The 13,208-nt window shown below is 41.7% G+C and overlaps 1 protein-coding gene across 1 annotated transcript in view; it reads right to left on the bottom strand.

Moving 5' to 3' along the window:
• The window catches only part of cul2 (cullin 2), a 129,945-nt gene extending 119,146 nt beyond the window's left edge, over positions 1-10,799 (bottom strand). Inside the window, exon 1 of the mRNA XM_069914428.1 lies at positions 10,643-10,799. Within this exon, the coding sequence (XP_069770529.1) occupies positions 10,643-10,645 (3 nt within the window). The 5' untranslated portion in view covers positions 10,646-10,799. The remainder of the gene's footprint in view (positions 1-10,642) is intronic.
• Positions 10,800-13,208: the final 2,409 nt, after the last annotated feature.

Below are 13,208 nucleotides of genomic sequence, written 5' to 3'. Positions count from 1 at the left end.
CCGGACGAGGGGAGGGGGGCCGGACGAGGGGAGGGGGGCCGGACGAGGGGAGGGGGGCCGGACGAGGGGAGGGGGGCCGGACGAGGGGAGGGGGGCCGGACGAGGGGAGGGGGGCCGGACGAGGGGAGGGGGGCCGGACGAGGGGAGGGGGGCCGGACGAGGGGAGGGGGGCCGGACGAGGGGAGGGGGGCCGGACGAGGGGAGGGGGGCCGGACGAGGGGAGGGGGGCCGGACGAGGGGAGGGGGGCCGGACGAGGGGAGGGGGGCCGGACGAGGGGAGGGGGGCCGGACGAGGGGAGGGGGGCCGGACGAGGGGAGGGGGGCCGGACGAGGGGAGGGGGGCCGGACGAGGGGAGGGGGCCGGACGAGGGGAGGGGGGCCGGACGAGGGGAGGGGGCCGGACGAGGGGAGGGGGCCGGACGAGGGGAGGGGGGCCGGACGAGGGGAGGGGGGCCGGACGAGGGGGTGCCGGACGAGGGGGGGAGCCGGACAGGGGGGGTGCCGGATGAGGGGGGGCTGGATGAGGGGGGGGGGGGAGAGAGGGTGGCCGGACGAGAGGAGTGGGAGGGTGGCCGGATGAGAGGGGGTGGGAGAGGGCGGCTGGACAAGGGGTGGTGGGGGGGGGAGAGGGCAGCCGGACGAGAGGGGGGAGAGAGGGCGGCCGGACAAGAGGGGGTGGCCAGACACGGGGTGGGAGGAAAGAGGGCAGCCAGGTATGGGGGAGTTAAAAACGCATGCAAATAAGGGGCTGTGGGGACAAGAGAGTGTTTAGAAATGCCTGAAGGGGTCAACTGGTCAACGACTAAATGGGGCAGTGGGAAGAGGGCAACGTTGATAATTATGAAGGGGATTACGGGGAGAATAGGGTAATAGGAGTATCGAGGTGAGTTGGTGCTCCAGAGTGGAACTGAAGGGTGCGACCTGGGGTTTAACAATTAGAAGTATTCCCCATCAATGGGTCTGACCTCTCTTCACTTTCCTGTAGACTCCCCTTCATTCCTTCGGCCCGGGCCCTGGACTATCCCCACACCGGCAGAGGACACAGGCCCCGAGCCTGCGACAAGAGTCAGTACAGTGCCACCCCACCTCCCTCTCTCGCCCGTCTCCCCGAGTCACCGTATCAAGCGGCGCCGGCAGGCCGCGTCGTCCCGGCCGCTGCTCCTAGCCGACAGCCGGCGCCGACAAAACGCCAAGAGGCCGACTGAAGAACCCGAGCCTGCTCACAGCCTCGGCCTTACTCCCGTGTCGGCCTCCTCTGGAGCTGGATCCGCCGGCGCCGCAACGGCCGTTTTCGCCTCCCCGTCCGCCGCTCTCCCTGGGTTGGGCAGCGCCGAGCGGCGTCTGTACGGTGGCTGCGGTGCTCCAAGTGCGAGCGAGAGAGCGCGACCCCTGCCCGCCTGCGGATCCGGATCAATCCCTCCCAGCACATGCATCAACTCCAGAAAGGTTTCCAAATCGACTTTCTCATTCACGCTGACGCCAGATCATTGTCGTCAGCTCTGCCACAGTGAATTGCACTCATCAGCTGAGCCACGCGGACTCCAGCTCCATTATTCGAGATTGGCCTTGATTCACACACATTACCCTCGAACACACCAAGGTGATCGACCCACCAGACATCAATTTGCAAAACCATTGTCAACATCCCTTGAAAAATCCACAAACTTAATTTCTTACCTGTGCAAAGTACAAAGAGCACACCTTCAAGAAGACCATACCCTGACAAAAATCAATTGGAATACTTCATAGTTTCTGGGTGAACATTTTAAAATTAGTATTGGGGAATCACCTTCAAGGTTCCTTTCAATTTTGTTTTGAATATTTTATTTACGATTTTCAAACTCGAACTCAGTTTTCAGCATTTTCAGTGTCAGTGTTAACAAAATCACCATTAACTACTGTTTACCATGATCAATTCTCTACAAATTGAGGGTCCCTCTCCCTCTCCCCTCACACTCTTGATATTTAACACAACGTGCCACATTGACCACCGCCAGTGGGCTGATCTCACCTCCAACCGTGCATCTTGGCGCCTCACAGTTCGGCGGGCAGCAACCTCCTTTGAAGAAGACCGCAGAGCCCACCTCACTGACAAAAGACAAAGGAAGAAAAACCCAACACCCAACCCCAACCCACCAATTTTCCCTTGCAACCCTGCAGAGCAGGCAAAAGTCTGGAACAACCAATGGCATCATGAAGAAAGCCTCTATTTCCTCAGGGGTTTGCGGAGGAGCTAGTGGAGTTGTTCAAGTGAACCGGTACGGACTTGAAGGGCCGACATGGCCTGTTTCTGTGCTGTAAACGGTTATATGGTTATATGGAGGTGACCAGGAGAAGGAAATTTCTCCAGCACTTCGTGCACTGAAATAAAAACATTTGTTTTGAGTTGGTCAAGACAAATATGTTAAACCATTTAAAAATATCTTGAATAAATGCCACAGTCCGGTAGGAGTCACATGATGGAGTAGTGGCCGGACGGTGAACTCCAGCCCTCTCCAGAAAAATTAGAAAAAACAAAGCAAAACACAAAGGCACGAAAATAAAAATCAAAGTAAAGTGAATATAAAGGTGGAAAGAAGATGGCGACGAAAAAAGAAAAGTCGAAACCAGCAGTAAGAAGAGAGGAAGAGAAGACAACGGAAGATGAAGGAAAAGGCCTTACCTGTTCGAAGAGGCCCGCGGTGGAGAGAGAAACCTGCTCCCTCAGGTCGGTAGAATATGGACTACAAAAATGGCTCGCTGAGCCGAGTTCAAGTGCGCGACCGCGCATGCACGAGGAGTTGCGCATGCGTGATGCGCATGAAAAAAAACACACCGACGGGAGGGGTGACCAGCTGGGGAGTCGATCTCCACAGCCGGCAACGACAGCTGCAGAACACCTGCAGCAAGAGGAGAACATAGAAGACAACGAAAACAAGAAAGAAGAGAAGAAAAGGGCAACAAAGAAACAACAGATGGCCAACCCAGAGGAAGAAGAAGAGGAAGAGTACAGTGAAATAGAAGAAGGGAAAGGCAAGATAAAGGATATACTTTCTCTTATCAAAGAATACATGGAGTCATTTAAAGAATGGCAAGCGCAAGAATTTAATGATTTAAGAAGAAGAATAAACAACACAGAAGAGAAAATGAATAAAATAGTTATGACCTTATCAGAAATGGGAAAAAGAATGGACAAGGTGCAAGAACGAGAAGCAGCAATAGAAATGGAGGTAGAGGACTTAAAAAAGAAATTAGAGGAATCTAATAAAAAAGTTAAAGAGACACAAGAACTGTTAGCTCAGAAAATAGATATAATGAAAAATTATAACAGAAGAAATAACATAAAGATAGTGGGCCTTAAAGAAGATGAAGAAGGCAAGAATATGAGAGAGTTTATAAAAGATTGGATCCCTAGGATCCTAGGATGTCCAGAACTACAGCAAGAAATGGAAATAGAAAGGGCACATAGAGCATTGGCCTTTAAACCACAATCACAACAAAAGCCAAGATCTTTTTTAGTAAAATTCCTAAGATATACTACAAGAGAAAAGGTACTGGAGAAAACAATGGAAAAAGTAAGAGAGGACAATAAGCCACTGGAGTACAAAGGGCAAAAAATCTTCATTTATCCAGATATAAGTTCAATACAGCAAAGGCGATTTTATGGAAGAAAGGGTATAAATTTATACTAAAGCATCCAGCGGTATTGAAAATATTTATTCCAGGACAACAAAACAGACTATTCTCGGATCCAGAGGAAGCACGAAAATTTGCAGAACAATTACAAAATAGACTGAGAGATGAAGACGTGTAACGAGAGTACAAAAGACTGCAAACTAAAAAGACATAAGTTTTGAAGTTTTGAACTCCTGAAGAGGAGGAAGGAGTTCAAAACATCGAAAACGATCTTATGGGAAAAAAAAACCTATTCTTGGATCCAGAGGAAGCATGGAAATTTGCAGAACAACTACAAAACAAACAGAGAGATGAAGACATGTCTTCTTTGGCTTGGCTTCGCGGACGAAGATTTATGGAGGGGGTAAAAAGTCCACGTCAGCTGCAGGCTCGTTTGTGGCTGACAAGTCCGATGCGGGACAGGCAGACACGATTGCAGCGGTTGCAAGGGAAAATTGGTTGGTTGGGGTTGGGTGTTGGGTTTTTCCTCCTTTGCCTTTTGTCAGTGAGGTGGGCTCTGCGGTCTTCTTCAAAGGAGGCATGTAATAAGAGTAAAAATGACCACGATTTATATGTATGTGGGTAAAGAGGTATATGTGTGTATATGTATAATGTGCATACATGAATGTATCTGTATTTAGAGGAAAATATAGATAGTATAGACAAGAATTAATAAGGGAAGGAAAAGGAATAGAGGGAATAAGGAGGGAATTAAAAGAGTGACCTTTGTCACATATGAAAATTGAAATCTTTTCTGGGGGGGCTGGGTGGGGGGGGGGTGTTACGGTCACTGCAAAATCAGCTGACGCTTGTGAGTGAATTCGCAAATCCAAATGGAGAGGGGAGATGTGGTTGTCCGACAAGGGATAAAGGACAACTCAGGAGGGGAAGGGGGGATTGGGGCTAAAGAAGTTTTAAATAGGAGAATAAGGAAAATGTTTGATGTTTTAGGAATGTTGTCTTATAAAGGATTCAAAACAAGAAAACAGAAATGGATAAGAAGGAAAGGTAATGATGGAGAAACGGAAAGGGAAGATAAACAAAGTATAAAATGGCTACGTTGAACTATATGACTTTAAATATTAATGGAATACATAACCAAATTAAAAGGAAGAAACTGTTAAATTTACTGAAAAAAGAAAAAAATTGATATAGCATTTGTGCAAGAAACACATTTAACTGAATTGGAGCATAAGAAATTAAAGAGAGATTGGGTAGGACACGTAACAGCAGCATCGTATAATTCAAAAGCAAGAGGAGTAGCTATATTAATTAGTAAAAATGTGCCATTTAAAATAGAAGAGGAAATAATAGATCCAGCAGGGAGATATGTAATGATAAAATGTCAGATATATTCGGAGTTTTGGAATCTACTCAATGTATATTCACCTAACGAAGAAGATCAAAAGTTTATGCAAGATATCTTTTTGAAGATAGCAGATACGCAAGGGAACATATTAATAGGAGGGGATTTCAACCTGAATTTGGATTCAAATATGGATAAAACTGGGAAAAAAATTAACAGAAAGAACAAAGTAACCAAATTTATAATTAAATCGATGGAAGAAATGCAACTTTTGGATATATGGAGGAAACAACACCCAAAGGAAAAGGAATATTCATATTACTCGGCTAGACATAAAACATACTCAAGAATAGACTTATTTTTGTTATCAGCTCGTATGCAAGATAGAGTAAAAAAAACAGAATATAAAGCTAGAATACTATCGGACCATTCACCCTTAATATTGACATTAAAGTTAGAGGACATCCCTCCAAGAATGTATAGATGGAGATTAAACCCCATGTTACTTAAAAGGCAGGATTTTAGAGAATTTATTGAAAAACAAATTAAAATGTATTTTGAAATAAATACGGAATCAGTGGAAGATAAGTTTATACTATGGGATGCAATGAAAGCATTCATTAGAGGGCAAATAATAAGTTATGTAACCAAGATGAAGAAGGACTATAATCAGGAAACAGAGCAGTTGGAAAGGGAAATAGTAAATATAGAAAAAGAATTAGTAATGAAGGAAGATATTACTAAAAGAAGAGAATTGGCGGATAAAAAAATAAAATATGAAACACTACAAACATATAAGGTGGAGAAAAATATAATGAAGACAAAACAGAAATATTATGAACTAGGTGAAAAAACGCACAAAATCCTAGCATGGCAGCTTAAGACAGAACAAGCTAAGAAAATGGTATTGGCATCAAGGAAAAAAGACAAACAAATTACATATAATCCAAAAGAAATTAAGGAAAACTTTAGAGAATTCTATGAACAATTATACCGAACTGAAAACGAAGTGAAAGAAGGGAAAATAGATGAATTTCTAACTAAGATTGAACTACCAAAACTACAAATAGAGGAACAAAATAAATTAACACAGCCATTTGGAATAGTAGAAATACAAGAGATAATAAAAAAATTACCAAATAACAAGACACCAGGAGAGGATGGATTCCCAATAGAATTCTATAAAACATTTAAAGACTTATTAATTCCGCCCTTCCTGGAAGTAATCAACCAGATTGATAAAACGCAAAGCTTACCAGATTCATGTAAAACAGCAATAATTACAGTAATACTAAAGCAAGGGAAAGATCCACTCACACCAGCGTCATATAGACCAATATCTTTACTTAACACAGATTATAAGATAATAGCTAAATTATTAGCAAACAGATTAGCAGAGTATGTACCGAAAATGGCAAATCTCGACCAAACTGGATTTATCAAAAAAAGACGCACAACAGACAATATTTGTAAATTTATTAACTTAATTCATGCAGTAGAAGGGAATAAAGCACCAACAGTAGCAGTTGCTTTAGACGCAGAGAAGGCCTTTGACAGAGTAGAATGGAATTATTTGTTCAAAGTATTGCAAAAATTCAGTTTACCGGAGAAGTATATTAATTGGATTAAAGCATTATATAAGGGACCATTAGCGAAAGTGACAGTAAATGGACATGTATCAAAACAATTTAACTTAAGCAGGTCAACACAACAGGGATGCCCACTATCACCTTTATTGTTTGCGTTAGCTATAGAACCACTAGCAGAATTGATAAGAACAGATAATAATATAAAAGGAATACAAATAAAAGACAAGAAATATAAAATCAGTTTATTTGCGGATGATGTTATAGTGTACTTAACAGAACCAGAACTATCAATAAAAGAATTATATAAGAAATTGAAGGAATATGGAGAAGTGTTGGGCTACAAGATAAACGTAAATAAAAGTGAAGCAATGCCTATGAATAATGCGGATTTCTCAAAATTTAAGAAGGAATCACCATTTAGATGGCAAATGCAAGCAATAAGATACCTAGGTGTACAAATAAACAAAAATCTCGGCCAACTATATAAACTCAATTATTATCCACTAATGAAAAAATTACAGGACGATTTAGAGCATTGGAAAGATTTACCACTAACACTAATAGGAAGGATAAACTGTATTAAAATGAACATTTTTCCAAGGATATTATACTTATTTCAGGCATTGCCAATACAACTGACAGAGAAATTCTTCAAGGAGTTAAAGAAAATAATTAGGAAATTCTTATGGAAAGGGGGTAAACCGAGGACAGCGCTAGATAAATTAACATTTGTACAAACAAGGGGGCTTACAGCTACCAAACTTTAAGAATTATTATAGAGCAGCACAATTAAGATACCTATCAGATTTTTATCTAACAAGGGAAAAACCAGATTGGACCAGATTAGAGCTAGATAAAAAAGGGGAGAAGGTACCTGAACATATACTATATAAGTGGGATGAAAAGCTGGTGCAACATAGGAATTCACCAGTACTGCACCATCTGCTCAACATTTGGAAGAAGATTCATATAGAAAAACTACCAAAATTAATATTGACGCAATATCAACTAATCCCTTTAACAATAGAGAACCTTTCCTTTAGAGAATGGGAGAGAAAAGGGATGAAAAGAATAGAAAATTGTTATTTGAGAAATAAATTATTATCTTTTGAACAAATGAAGGACAAATATGGTATAACTCACGGTACAATGTTTACATCCCACCAACTGAAAACCTACTTGAAGGACAAATTGGGAAGCAGGCTGAGGTTACCAGAAGGAAGCAATTTTGAATATGTGATTACAGACACAATGATAATTAAAAGATTTATAACAAAAATGTACTTCAAACTGCAAGAGAAAGAGAACGAGGAAGCAAGCTGTAAACCCAAACAAAAATGGGAACAAGATCTAATCATAAAGATAAAGAATGAAACATGGGAAAAGCTATGCTCCGGAACTATGAGAAATACAATAAACACAAGGTTACGCATGATACAATATAATTGGTTACACAGGCTATACACCATGCCCCAAAAGTTAAATAAATGGGACCCAACAGTATCAGACAGATGTTTTCGTTGTAAGAAGGAAACGGGAACAACAGTGCATGCAATTTGGGCATGTGAGAAAGTGGAAAAGTTTTGGGAAGATCTAAATCAGGTATTAAATAAAATCACAAAAAGCAACATACCAAAAAATCCAGAGATCTTTCTTCTAAGTAATATAAGAAGTAAATAACTTGGACTCGATTTGGATGGAGCACAAAAAAGATTTATTATGATAGCCTTAGCTGTAGCAAAAAAATGTATTATGTCAAGCTGGAAATCAGAAGATAGCCTGAGAGTACAGCAATGGTACATAGAAATGAATATGTGTATTCCATTGGAAAAAATAACATATAATTTAAGAAATAACATCACAGTATTCGAACAAATTTGGGAACCGTACATGGAACACAACAGAGAAGTCCTACCGCGGACCTCCACCGCCTAAAATGACAGAAGGAGAAGACGAAATGAACTGACCCAGTATGTAAAAGTAGAAGACACAAATTTCTTGTTTATTTTCATTGTGTGATGACATTGTTTAATGGGTTTAATGTATTCTATAGGTTGAACGTTGAGTGAGTGGGGAGGGGGGGGGATGAAGGAGGGAGGGGGGAAAAAGGGGAGAAAATGACACTGTGTATATTCAAGAGGGAAATGTTTGTGTGTATTTTGGTTAGTATGGTTCATAGTGTGAAAAATAAAAAAAACTTTAAAAAAAATCTATTTTAGTTCCCATAATTGCATTTAATGAATTTGTCCAATTTCAGATGCAAGTTCTTTTCCTCTCAAACTGAATTTGTAATCTGCCAGTGCTCTGACTTTGCAAACTACTCATCTTTAACCTGTCGTTCCTGGTCAATAGCCTGGAATATAATTTTTAATTTAGAGATACATCATGGTTACAGGCCCTTCTAGTCCATAAGCCCATGCCTCGCAAATACATCCATATGACCAATCAACCTACCAATTCAGTACATCTTTGGAGGGTGGGAGAAAAATGGAACACTTGGAGGAAACCCACACAGACATGGGGATAGTGCACAAACTGCTTACAGACAGTATCAGATTCGATCCCTGTGTTACTGGTCGTGAAATGGTGTTGCACGAACCACTGTGCTAACCATGCTATTATGTTACCCTGCTCAGGAAATTGACTGTGATGTCTTCATGGCATCAGTGTTGTTGAAATTTTCACAATTTCATGGGACAGGGACATTTATCCCAAGATCACTGGCCACATGCCCCTGAGCCATGTTATTATTCATCATGGTCTGGGTACAGTATTCTGCTCCATGTACTTTGGATTGGTGGAGTGGCACATGGCTGCATTGACAGAGAAATTTAAACAGCCAAAATTTTTTAAACTGTCAGGAACATTCAGGATCATCAGACCCATAAAAATTTTTTCAAATTTTAGGGCAGCATGGTTGGCATAATGGTTAGCACAATGCCAGCAATTGGGATCAGGTCCAGACTGGGTTCAAATCACAGGATTTGTAAGGAGTTTGTATGTTCTACCCGTGTCTGTGTGGGTTTTATCTGGGGGCTCCACTTTCCTCCCACCATTCAAATTGTACCGGGGGTGTATAAATTGGGTGGCACAGACTCATGGGCCGAAATGGCCTGTTACATTTTTTTTATTACATTTTTAAAGAATTAAAAATTTAAAAAGAAACAGAAATTATTATAAATAAATGAAACTAATAGCAAAACACTAAAACTTGCAGAAAATCAAAAGAAAACATTGAAACTATCTCAATTAAATAAGAAAAAGGCAAATCCTCTCACTGTTTTCTTTGGAGTCCATTTTTCTCATGTACTTGAATACAAAGATTGTCTTTACACAATCAACTTTTCACAGGCTCAGTGAGTGGCTTTCCCAGGAGTCTGTGGAAATTCAGATGGCCTTTTTTAGCTTTTTGAAGGCTCCACTAACCAAGGGTGGAATCACTACTGGATCAGGCTAACCAACATATAAAATAAAAACGAAGCCCATTCCTGATACTGGACTCAATAAATGCTGATTTTCTACTTCTTAAGTGAATAAACTCACATTTTTCACATTGCACTCTGTCGGCCACCTTCTTTCCCACTTGCTTAACAGACAACATGGAGCACTGAACTGTACAGCACAGGAACAGGCCCTTCGCTTTTACATGGGTCAAACTTTTGACCTCAGTAAGTACTTGCATCATTCAAGGCATCTGGAGCTCAGATGGCTGGGACCAGGTGATCAGTCCATGGTTTGGACATTGGGAGCTCAGATGGGTGAGCAGCCAGGGCAAAGATCCACGGTTGGGACATCAGATGGGCGGACAGACGGGCGTCGAGAATTCAGATGAGCAGGCAGACAGGGGGAAAGCCCACGGTCAGAAGCTCGGATGCATGGGCAGTCATGGTGAAGATCCATGGTCGGGAGCTCAGATGGATGGGCAACCAGGGCCAAAAATAGTGGGTCCACTTTTACACAGGTCATACCTTTGTACCAAAAACAAGGGGGGGTGGGGGTTGACTATTACATGGTATTGACAATTACACAAGTATATACAGTATGTCTTTCTTACTTTTATAATCAATGCCCTACCCAATGAGGGCAAACATACCATGTGCCTTTTATACCTCCCTATGTACTTGTGTGGCTGCTTTCAAGGATCAATGGACCAGATGCCAGATCCCTCTGCTCAATTATTTCAAGAATCCTGCCATTCCTCTTTCATTTGACCTTTCACTTGTCTGGATTAAACTTCATCTGACATTTTTCTGTGAACAGGTAAATTTTGATAATTAACAAAATATTTTTCATATTAAATACAAAGTACAAAAAACATTAAATAAATATTCATTCACTTCAGGGACTTCTGTGCATCCGTGACACTTACACATGCCCACACACACATACAAAAGCCCACAAAATTTAAAAGGTTTGAGAATTTTAAGTCTGGATTCTCAGGTGGTCTGGATTTCTAGCATCTGGATTTTTAGACTTTTACTGTACATATAAACTCATCTCCATCCTCTGAATTCTTTGATAGTCCTCTGTACTACCAGTTCTACCAATCTTCATGTCATGTAAGTTATTTATGTATAATCACAAACAACAGGGTGTCCCAACATCGATCCCTGTAAACCACTGGTCATGGGCCTGTAAATGAGGAGGGTTAAATGACCACTTTGATGGAAGTCTAGACGAAAGACACCTCACCTGGCAATCAAGGTCTAGCCCACCCACAGGTGAGCACAAACCTTGCAATTGGCTCTCTTCATCACCTTGCCTCATTTGGGAATACCAAACATAGCCCCTCCACCTGGCCGCAGTTTCAAGGCCACCATGTGTCCCAGCTCTTTCTCTTTTACCCTGGGAATGAACCCTAGCTCCTCTCCAGGTGGAAAATCATGGACAATCATTGTAAAGTGTGTGCTGGTAAGCTGGTAAAAGATGAGGGGCTATAGTGGTGCACACTAAAGAAGAACTGTGTTGCGACTTGTTCTTTATTGTAATTATTGTAATCTGATATTATACACTTTATTGTCGTCAGGCTGGTAGACCAGCCAATGAAACATGATTAACATCAACTGGAATAGAAAATAGAATAGGATACAATAAACATACAATTTTAAAAAACACACAATAAATCATGTACAATAAAACTGCAATATTCTAAACTAAATTGTTAGAAAAAGATTACTGATTCTGAAATATAAGTGCAGCACCGCTCAATTCTGTGAATTGGTATTTAATATTATTGTGGCTTAATGAAAAAAAGCTCTTTTTAAGTCTGGTAGTACATGGTTAATACATCTGTAACCAATTGGGGTCTGCTGGTTAATGAGGGGTGATGGGTCCTGTTTAAGCTGTCTTTTCATATTATCTGTGGGAATTGCAGGTTGTAGAAAGTATTGATTGTTTAGCTGTGTCTGATGCATAAGAACTGTGTGTGATCTCCTTTTTGAACAGCATAGTAAAGGCCCTTTGGCCTTTGAAGTTGTGCCAATCAATATATTCCTTGAAAAAAAAGTACTAAACTTTACCTTCCCCGTAATCCTCTATTCATTTGCCTGGGTAAGGATCTCTAAAATGCCCCTAATGTTTCAGCCTTCAGCAACATCCCTGGCAAGGAATTCCAGGCACACACAACTCTGCATAAAAAAATACCTCTAATGTCTCTCCTAAACTTCCCTCTCTTTATTTTGTACACATATCCTCTGGTGTTTGCCATTCCTGTCCTGGGAAATAAACACTGGCTGTCCACTTTATCTATGCCATCATAATCTGTTAAGTCTCATCTCATTCTTCTGTGCTCCAAAGAGAAAAGTCCCAGCTCTTCTCACCGTGCCTCATAACACTCATTTTCCAATCCAGGCAACATCTTGGAAAATCTCCTCTGCACCCTCTCCATAGCTTCCACATCCTTCCAATAATGAGGTGACCAGAACTGAACATAATACTCTCAGAGTGGCCTCACCAGAGATTTGTAGAAATGAAACATGATGTCTTGACTCTTGAACTCAATCCCCCTATTAATGAAGCCCAGCATCCCATAGGCCTTCTTAACTATTCTATCAACCTGTTGGCGACCTTGAGGGATGCATGGATTTAGACCTAAAGGTCCCTCTGTTCATCCACACTCTAAAGTAACAGACCATTAAGCCTGTATTCAGCCTTCTGGTTTGTCCTTCCAAAATGCATCAGGACACACCTCCAGATTGAACTCAATCTGCCACTTCTCCACCCAGCTCTGCATCTTGTCTATATCCTCTTGTAGCCCTTGACTACTTTAATCTCCAACCACAACTTCTCCAACCTTCGTATCATCTGCAAACCTACTGACTCATCCTTCTGCCTCTTCATCTAGGTCATTTATAAAAATCACAAAGAGCAGGGGTCCCAGAACAGATCCTTGCAGTACTCCGCTAATGATTGATCTCCAGGCAGAATACTATCCTACCACTACTACTCTGTTTTCTTCCAGAGCCAATTTTTTATCCACACCATCAAAGTTCCATGCTGTTTCTGATCAAATCTTTCATGGGGGACCCTGTCAAATGCCTTACTAAAATCCATATGGACCACATCTAATGCCCTACCTTCATCAATTTCTTTTGTTATCTCCTCAGAAAACTCAATTAGGCTTGTGAGGCACGACCTTCCCTTCACAAAGCCAGGCTGAC

Source organism: Narcine bancroftii, chromosome 1 (assembly GCF_036971445.1).
Source record: "Narcine bancroftii isolate sNarBan1 chromosome 1, sNarBan1.hap1, whole genome shotgun sequence".
Taxonomy (NCBI): Eukaryota; Metazoa; Chordata; class Chondrichthyes; order Torpediniformes; family Narcinidae; genus Narcine; species Narcine bancroftii.
The sequence above is the reverse complement of the archived record's forward strand: the minus strand, read 5'-3'. Positions and strand labels throughout refer to the sequence as shown.